The 10,572-nt window shown below is 36.2% G+C and overlaps 1 protein-coding gene across 1 annotated transcript; it reads left to right on the top strand.

The window, feature by feature from the left end:
- The first annotated feature begins 9,574 nt into the window (after positions 1 to 9,574).
- LOC128553819 (putative nuclease HARBI1) lies at positions 9,575 to 10,177 on the top strand. The gene has a single exon (XM_053535006.1). The coding sequence runs from the start codon at positions 9,575 to 9,577 to the stop codon at positions 10,175 to 10,177; it is 603 nt and encodes a 200-aa protein (XP_053390981.1).
- The last annotated feature ends 395 nt before the right edge of the window (positions 10,178 to 10,572 follow it).

Raw genomic sequence — 10,572 nt, 5'->3', positions numbered from 1 at the left:
GAATGCATTTTATTAAAAGTAAGAATGTCAAATTTTTCATTTTACAACATTGTATCATTCTGTATAATTTAGCATGTATTCATTTTAAGAACCCAGTTTTCATTTACTAGTAGAATAACCGTTGTAATTAAAAATGGGTAATGATCTAATTCGAAAAAAAAAGATTCATGAAAAGTACGTTGATCATACGAATAATTTTTCTTCGAGTTTGAGGATAGAACATATTTGAGAAGAAATTTCCTCGTTTTTCATCCATGCATTAGACTCATTTTCATTAATCAATATTTTATCGGTATATATATTTGTGTATAACCAACTTTGTAATAAGCAGATGATGAAAGAAAGACAAAAAAATATTAATTTCATACTCCCCGCATTGGGCTGAGTGTCTGACGTTCAATGTTTGCGTGACCGAAGAGTCAGCTTCGTATATATCCACTCAGTAGGGGAATTTCATTTTATAAAAGTTTCGCATAAATCCAGTTCGGTTCTATTTATAACATTGCGAGGTCATTCTTGAATCAAAGGATGATTTCATAGTAGTCCCCAGACATGCAGAGTTAGGTCTCCACACCGTTGTTTATACAAGGAGTGTTTGAAAAGTAGTGGTAACATTGGCGGTCTATAAACACGACTTTAGTAATTTTCCTCATTCATTTTTCCAAATTATGACTATGTGAGAACTTCAAATAACTCTCTGCCTGACTGTACACATAGTTCAAGGCGCAAAGCCACTCAGAAAATACATTTTGGAAGCGCCTTTAGGTATACTGTTTATACACACACTGGTATAGAGCGTTTCTAACTGCGCTTTACGTCCGCCACTTAAAGGTAGTTCTGCACGTTCTGATTAAACATTTTTCTACAATGTAGATTTTGACTAAACCATGATTTTTCAAAAGTTCAAAGTGTAATTAGAAAATTCAGCAGTTAAATAGATATGGTTGTGTGCTTGATTTTTTTGCTAGACAGATTTGAAAAATTTGAACCTCACGCAGTTTTTCATAATGGAAGTCTATGGGAAAGTTACAACTTTCATAACGTTTTCGCGTATATAGACATTATCTACAATGTAGACTTTAATGAAACGTCTCACAGTTGTAAATAAGCATATGGTCTATAATGTAGTGAAATTAAATGTATAGGTCCGTGTGCTTATTTTTGAGATATTTTACCATGACTAAAGTAAACCGCAATTTTCAAGCTAATTTTAAGGCAATATTTTAAATTATTTAACATGTCAGATGTTTCAACATCATATTTTAACTTTAGAAAGATAATAACAGTTACACTGAAATAAATTTACTCATGAATTGCCATTCATTAATAAAATGATTTTCATTTCCATACGCCGAATCCTGGCTTTTATTCTACGTTTTCCGAATAAATGACGGTACGCTATCACTTCCGGTTTATCAAACGTGCAGACCTATCATAAGCAAATACGGGTTCAATCAAAAGTCATAAGAGGATAGATCATGGCTATACAATGAATGCGCTATGACCTCAATATAATTCTTTTAGAGGTAAAACGATGGGCCTGGGCGTTGTCATGTAGTAGCTTTATGCCACGGGTCTTGTCCTTTGGCACTTTGCTGTGCTATGAAGTGGTCGAGAACAGCAGAGAAGACATTTTCTTCGTAAAATTTACTAGTAATACTAGTGTGCTGAGGGAAAGGGATTTGCTCAAAAAAAAAAAAAAACAATCGTAGTAAAAAAACAGGACAAAGATAATGAGTTAACGATACAATCTGTAAAAAGATCCTTTGGAAGCAAAGAAAACCCGCTTGACGATTCTAAGCCGCTGAGCAATAACTGACGTCTTGTTATTTTCACCTACCCAAATTTCATTATTTTCTTTTTTGTCAGACTCAAACATGTACAGCCACGTCTCATCACAGTATCTCTGATACGCTTAGGTTCTATGTTTTATATTTTGACGAGTGCAGGGCGGGAAGCGTTTTGTACCATCTCCCTTTTTTCTTAGGGGTCAATAAATGCGTTATCCAGCATGCACAGACTTTGCGCAGGTTTAGCTTTTCATTTTTAAAATCAGAAAAATTATCATATCTATGTCAGACGTAGTTGTCAAAGGGCGCACAGGACGAGTTTAATCTTTGGTGCTTGTACTCCCCTCTTTAAAGACCCAACACAACCCATAGACCTATTTTCCTCCCACCAGAACTTCGTACAAATCATTCTGATAATACTGCTATAATACGGCTATTCAACAAGATGGCAGGTACACAATTCAGGCCCTCGCTGAATAAATGTTCTTTATTCTAACACGACCCGATTTATTTTCCTATTAAACAAAGAAGGCTGGAAACAGTGAATTATTAAACAACAATTAACTGTTATGACGTAACGTTTATTACGTCATAGCGTGAAACGGCGTAGTGGCGCGCTGGAAAAGAAACCGATTGAAAATGGGCAATTATTTAATGAATGCCAATAAGGATGTACTTTAAGTCCTTGGTAACGTGTTAGAATAGAAACAATATATCCCATTTAGTGATTTGCTCTTGAATAAATCACTGTTTTCGTTCAGATGCGTAGTATTATATCACTCGGGCTGCGCCCTCGTGATATAATTCCTTCGCATCTGAACTCCAAACAGTGATTTATTCAGCGACAAATCACCGACGAGATATATCATTTCTTAAACAACTTTGTCTGCTAACTTGTTTAATCATTTTCTTTTCAGTACAGCTTTAAAAAGATGAAATGATAGATGTCGTTCACTGTAGAAACAAAGCGTGCTCTAATCACACTTTATATGTCAACAAATATGCATATTACTGCATAAATCTAATAATAGTTTTAGACGTTAAACACATTGTCTTGACTTAATGTACATGTTTATCACAGTAAATTTGTACTTTCTCTCTAATTTGATAAAAACTGTATAATTACTGTCATGTAAATACCAAAAGATATTTTGTGGTGCGTCTTTAAAGAGAGACACGAGTCGGGCAATAGTACAAAATGGCAGCTCACTGTAAAGTTTGATCAAGTCGGCTTTAATTTCTGTTGTGCCGATGCTAAACAGTCAGCGTGTGTTATAATACGTCCTTTGCTATTTGCGAAGATTGCAGCTAGATTCAGCCTTTTTTTTCAGCTATTTTTCAACCAGTATGATATACTGCATGTATTTCAACTGCTTATTAAATGTGTCTTTGCACGTGATTCCAGTGCCACTTTCGGTCCACTGGACTGAAAAATTAATACTCTTTCAATTGAAATGCAACATGATGTGCAAATGGTGATAATACTGGACTGTGCTACTACTTTTCAAATGCTTCTATTACTAGGAGTATTTGTTTTTGATTTTTTTCGGGCAGAATTTTAGTCAGTGCTTTCCTAGGGTACAAGCGTTTTTCAGTGATATAATATAAGCCTATTAAAAAGAAAACTCTAACACAAATAAATTAATTGTAGCATTTGCTCAGGTTTCGATATTTAGACAAGTGAAAGGTCCTTATAAATTTACATATTCATAAAACTTGTCACAATAATGAATCTAAGCAGAAAATTCAAGCCCAAGCCTATTAAAACATGCTTCTCTTGATTAGATGAAAACCTGAAATATAAAACTTAAAATTTCTGTTACATGTTTTGATTTAATTGGTTGTTACTTAAAACAATTTTAACTTCAAATATCAAGAAAATACGGTGGTATGTGGTATGTTTAGGACATATGTTATATTTTTTAAGATTAAATGATCTCGTGCGCACGACATCTTATCTTGAGCGATCAACATCTTATCTCGTGCGCACGACATCTTATCTCGAGCGATAAACATATTATCTCGGGCGCAAAACATCTTATCTTGAGCGATCAACATTTTATCTCGAGCGATCAACATATTATCTTGAGCGATCAACATCTTATCTTGAGCGATCAACATATTATCTTGAGCGATCAACATCTTATCTCGTGAGCACGACATGTTATCTCGAGCGATCAACATATCATCTTGAGCGATCAACATATTACCTTGAGCGATCAACATCTTATCTTGAGCGATAAGCATATTATCTTGAGCGATCAACATCTTATATCGAGCGTTCAACATATTATCTTGAACAATCAACATATTATCTTGAGCGATCAACATCTTATCTCGAGCGATCACATCTCATTTCGTGCGCACGACATCTTATCTTGAGCGATCAACATCTTATCTCGAGCGAACAACATATTATCTTGAGCGATCAACATCTTATCTCGAACGATCAACATATTATCTTGAGCGATCAGCATATTATCTTGAGCGATCAACATCTGATATCGAGCGTTCAACATATTATCTTGAACGATCAACATATTATCTTGAGCGATCAACATCTTATCTCGAGCGATCACATCTCATTTCGTGCGCACGACATCTTATCTTGAGCGATCAACATCTTATCACGAGCGAACAACATATTATCTTGAGCGATCAACATCTTATCTCGAACGATCAACATATTATCTTGAGCGATCAACATCTTTTATCGAGCGATCAACATATTATCTTGAACTATCAACATATTATCTTGAGGGATCAACATCTTATCTCGAGCGATCAACATCTTATCTTGAGCGATCAACATCTTATCTCGAGCGATCAACATATTATCTTGAGCGATCAACATCTTATCTCGAGCGATCAACATATTATCTTGAGCGATCAACATCTTATCTCGAGCGATTAACATTTTATCTTGAGCGATCAACATCTTATCTTGTGCGATCAACATCTTATCTCGTGCGCACGACATCTTATTTATATATATTAAGGCCCTTTGTGTGTGCATTTAGGTTATCAGTAAAACATACGGACAAGTTGTTAATTAGGGTCCCGCCTATTCCGCTGTTATTTAATCTTCCCACAAGTACATGTACAAGCTTATCACATCATTTGGGAGAGCAACGCATATAATTGGTCATCCTATCTTCGAAATCAATTGAACATAACCAATGATGCATACTCAGCCAAAACCAAAATTTCGACCCACTTACAATTAGAAAAATCTTGAAAAGTGGATGTTAAATAACAGTTTTTAGTTTGTATTTTTTAAATGTCTAACATCTCCTGGTTGTGTCTGAAAAATTTCTACCACAACATTGATAGCGTTTAAACAATATCGAATGTTGATACATATGTGCATTTACTCATGTTACGGAGGGTAGATTTTAGTGACCATCTATATGTTTGGACATTAACAAATTCAACAATAACGCAGTTACTTATTCAAAAGAAACACTTTAATGCAACATAATTGATAAACACGTCAGACACACAATCCAATCAATATGACATTTTCTACCGTCAATACCGAGAGAATAAAGGTATATGACTGACAATTTCAAGCTGTATTTCTTAAAACAAAACTTTGAATATTTACACTCGTTTATATTATTAAATTGAGCACCGTATAGAAGAAAATTGGCACCCCCCTGTCAATTTAGAATATCCTTAACACCACACAAAAACTTGCGGATGTGCTACGTATATCACAGTGTTGGAAATGCGATTCTAAAAAAGTTTAACATACAACTCCGTTACGGAAGTGATAAAATTTAAAACGAAATGAAACCATAAGCGTACATTGTAAAGAATATATTGTTGTTGTTTTTATCAATCATGGGAACATGGTTTTGGAACTTTATCAAATGCTTTAAAGAACTGGTTAAAACACAACACAATCAGTTGACATATTATAGTTCCGGCAGTGCTTAAGTATTAGAAACCTGTCACCTAACATAAATTAAAAAAAACAACAATACATTTCATTAAAGAAACAGCCATTGAAACAGTACATTTTCAAACAATAATCTGCAAAAGACTAAACAGCAACTAAACTAAACTACCATGTGTGACATTTATACAAAATCTGTATATACAGCAAATATTGGAGCATCTAGTAACGGAAGTGAAAATGCGTTACGGAAATTGTGTTACATGTATAGTTAAGCCTATAATCAAACTGTTGTGTGTAAAAGATTAATGAGCATGTATAAAATGTCAGGGCTCTTTAGATAAAGTTCAAATAATAAAACCCTCTCATGATGCAGGCTTTCTATCCATCTACGATCTTTGTGTGAATTCAGATCATTAGTAAAAACAAACGGCTGCCATTTAAATACGGAAACTGATAAAAAGGCAGCAAAAATCAGTGATGATGCAGAGAAATAAGTTTAAGTCCTTGACAAAAACTAGTATGTAGGCTTCGCTATGGAAGCACTGGAGGGACAATTGCTTTCCGTACTTCCCACTTCTGACTCCTAACTTTTGCACTTCTCACTTCCAACTTCTTGACTTCCTACTTCTAACTTCCACTTTTCTGACTTCTAACTTCCGCACTTCTGACTTCCATCTTCCAGACTTTCGATTTCTGATTTCCAACTTCCACACTTCTTACTTCCGACTTCTTGACTTCTTACTTCCTTCTTCTAACTTTCGCACTTTTGATATCTAACTTCCGCATTACTGACTTCCTGACTTCATACTTTCGACTTCCATCTTCCACACTTCTTACTTCCGACTTCTAAAAAAGGAAAGTTGGCAGTCAGAAGTGCGGAAGTTGGAAGTCGGAATTAAGGAAGTTAGATGTCAGAAGAGTGGAAGTTAGAAGTTAGAAGTGCGATACTTAGAAGAGGGAAGTAAGTAGTCAAGAAGTAAGAAGTGTGAAAGTTGGAAATCAGAAGTCGAAAGGCTGGAAGTTAGAAGTCAAAAGTGCGGAAGTCAGAAGAGAGAAGTAAGAAGTCAAAAGTTCGGAAGTAAGAAGTCTGGAAGTTGGAAATCAGAAGTCGAATGTCTGAAAGTTAGAAGTGTGGAAGTTAGAAGTCAAAAGTGCGGGAGTAAAAAGAAGGAAGTAAGAAGTCAAGAAGTCGGAAGTAAGAAGTGTGGAAGTTGGAAATCAAAAGTCGAAAGTCAGGAAGTTGGAAGTCAGAAGTGTGGAAGTTAGAAGTCAGAAGTGTGGAAGTTAGAAGTAGGAAGTAGGAAGTCAAGAAGTTGGAAGTGAGAAGTGCAAAAGTTAGAAGTCAGAAGTGGGAAGTACGGAAATCAATTGTCACTCCAGGGCTTCCATACTTAATAGATATTGATAAGATGACCGAGAAAAGATGTTGATCGCTCAAAATAATATGTTGATCGCTCGAGATGGGATGTTGATCGCTCGAGATAATATGTTGATCGCTTGAGATAAGATGTTGATCGCTCAAGATAAGATGTCGTGTGCACGAGATAAGATGTTGATCGCTTAAGATAGTATGTTGATCGCTCAACATAATATGTTGATCGCTCAAGATAAAATGTTGATCGCTCGAGATAAGATGTTGATCGCTCAAGATAAGATGTGATGCGCAAGAAATAAGATGTTGATCGCCCAAGATAATATGTCGTGCGCTCAAGATTATATGTTGATCGCTCGAGATAATATGTTGATCGCTCAAGATAATATGTTGATCGCTCAAGATAATATGTTGATCGCTCGAGATAACATGTTGATCGCTCACGATAAGATGTCGTGCGCACGAAATAAGATGTTGATCGCTCAAGATAATATGTTGATCGCTCAAGATAAGATGTTGATCGCTCGAGATAAGATGTTGATCGCTCGAGATAAGATGCTGATCGCTCAAAATAACATGTTGTGCGCTCGAGATAAGATGTCGTGCGCACGAGATAAGATGTTGATCGCTCAAGATAAGATGTCGTGCGCACGAGATAATTTAATCTTAAAAAATAAAAAACATATGTCCTAAACATACCACCGTATGTTTAGCTCTGTAATAGGATATTCTAATAATTGAGATCAATTAATTTGCCCTTTAATTAAGACTCGTTATAACAACTTCCCCGTTTAAGTCTCATATAATTTTGTTTAAGGCTGCCATATATATTGAATATGTGCAACATGTAATTGAATCATTTTCGTGTTGAGGGCTGGAACTTCACCTTTTTGTTCCACATTTAAAGGTAATCCATGCCGACAAATTGTATGTGTAGTCTTGTTCTGATTCAGCATACAACATTACATAAATTACAAATGTCTATGCTTTCTTCATCAGAAATATATTTGCATACCCAGTTTAAACAGTCATAAGGGAACCATGATGGCACCATATGGCTAACCCGAGTTAAAGGTATTGGACCCGTAATTGAGTGCCTCTTTTTTGAAGAGTATTCAATTCCTACAATGAACCCATCTTGACTGCAATGTTCGTGGGGGTAGGGGGAGGGGGAGTAGGTTCAAGCCCCACTGGAACCAATTTTTGTTCCATATTTTCCTTTTCTCTAGTAAGTTTTACTTTTTTCAAGACTTATTATGGATGTACTGTACAAAAGTGAAAACTTTCATTTTATAAGCGATTTCTTGCAGTTAAAGTGGATTTACCTCAGGAGGGGTAGAGTTAGACATCTTAAAAAAGACTGAGTTACATGCGGTAAAAGTTCTCTCTATTTTGCCTACATTTTGCGTACAATGCCCCCCCCCCCCCCTCACACACACACTGGCGGGGCCTCTTTTCACACCAAGGACATAATTTGAACAATCTTGTTAGAGAACCATTAGGCATTGCTACATACAAATATCAAAGGTCCAAACCTTGGAATTTCAGACAAGATGTTTTAATTGTTTTCCTATATACAATATAAGTCTATGCTAAACTTGAGACCCCCACGGCAGGGCCTCTTTTCGTCCTAGGGTAATAATTTGAACAACCTTTGTATAGGACCACAAGGCAATGCTACATACCATATATCAATGGCCTAGGTATTGTGGTTTCAGACAAGAAGATTTTTAAATTTGTTTCCTATTCAAGTCTATGTAAAACTTGGTACCAGGGCCTCACCCCATGGTTAAACTTGAAAAATCTTGGTGGAGAACAACAAGGCAATGCTACATGCCAAATAACAAAGGCCTAGATCCTGTGGTTTCAGACAAGAAGATTTTTAAAGTTTTTTCCTATATAACACGAGATAGAACTTGGGACCCCCGGGATGGTGTCTCTTTTCACCCCAGGGGCAAAATTGGAACAAACGTCAGAGAGAACCATTCGATGATGTTACATGCCAGATATTGAGGCTGTAAGCTTTGTGTTTTTGGACAAGGAGATTTTCAAAATGTTTCCTATATAAGTCAATTTTAACCATGTGACATTACGGCGGGGCCGTATTTGATCCTAGGAGGATAATTTGAACAATCATTGTAGAGGACCATAAGATGATTATACGTGCCAGATATTAAAGCCCTATGACCTGTGGTTTTGGGCAAGAATATTTTTCCTTTCGTTTGACATGCAACCAAAGTTCTGTATGGAGTTCAATTCTTTAAAAAAGGTTTAAAGAAGACAATCCAAAAACATTCCTGTGAAGTTCCATCAAAATTGGTCTGCGCCAAATTGTAAAAAGCTTGGTTAAATTTAACCAGTGGGTTAAATTGCTGGTTAAATAATCATTTTGGTAAAAGTTCCGGTTATCCTATTGTACAAAACTTTGATTAAATTTAACCGATGCAAGTTTCTGGTTAAATTTAACCAACCTCTCTGATACTGGTTAAAGGTTAACCAATATACAAAATGGCTGCCTTTATACCAAACGCCAGACGACCTAGACAGTTTAGACGAGTAAGCAGACAAACTGACGACCTGTACAACGAGGAACTTCGACGACACTACAGATTTGGGTCTGAAAATTTGGACAGACTAGAGGACCTTATTGGGGATCGACTTCAACATGGGACGAACCGAAATTTTTCTTTGACTGCACGACAGCAAATACCGATAGCACTCAGATTGTTTGCATCTGGGTTCTTTCTTCAGTTAATCGGGGACATATTTGGTGTCGACATTGCCACTGTGTCCCGGACTATAACCAGGGTGACGGACGTTTTATTTTCACTGAAGGACGAATACATAAGATTTTCAACGACGGATGACGAAAGACGGACTGTTCAACAGGGATTTTATAAAATAAGACATTTTCCCGGCGTTTTTGGTTGTATAGATGGCACACATGTTAGAATAATTTCTCCGCCGAAAGATCAAGAGGCAGCTTACATAAACAGAAAACAATATCACTCCATAGATGTCCAGGCCACTTGTAATTATCGCGGTATGTATACTGTTGTGTCGCACAATGGTTGCCTCCTTTTCTATAAGGGGTTCCCTATGGGGTTTTAAGTGTTGGCAGAAAACTTTTATTAATACATTAACTTCATTTCATTTATGACTGTGTGCAAATGCTGTTGCTGAGTGATATTGTTTGTAGTGTAATTATTTTTAAAATAATTGCTGTCAAATGGGAAAATCCACATCTATCTATGATGTATTTATTAAAATGGGCCGCGCCATGAGAAAACCAACAAAGTTCCGCTAACGTTTTCTCTAAGGCTTAAACAATATTTCTTTCCGGTATCCCGACCTACCTGAAATTTCTGGCCCGACCCTAAATGTTTTTATGGCCTTGGAGAAAATATTTGTTCACCCTTTTAACAAGAAGTTGCAAAACTGCACTTTTTATGCTTTAAACATGGCCCTTTTTTATCTACATCTACATCTTTCACCCAACCGTCGAT

This window comes from Mercenaria mercenaria, unplaced genomic scaffold (assembly GCF_021730395.1).
Source record: "Mercenaria mercenaria strain notata unplaced genomic scaffold, MADL_Memer_1 contig_4355, whole genome shotgun sequence".
In the NCBI taxonomy this organism is placed as follows: Eukaryota; Metazoa; Mollusca; class Bivalvia; order Venerida; family Veneridae; genus Mercenaria; species Mercenaria mercenaria.
This window is presented reverse-complemented; position numbering and strand designations above follow the sequence as displayed.

Coding starts and splice junctions, on each gene's coding strand:
- LOC128553819 (XM_053535006.1), top strand. CDS start 9,575: ATGGCTGCCTTTATACCAAACGCCAGACGACCTAGACAGTTTAGACGA.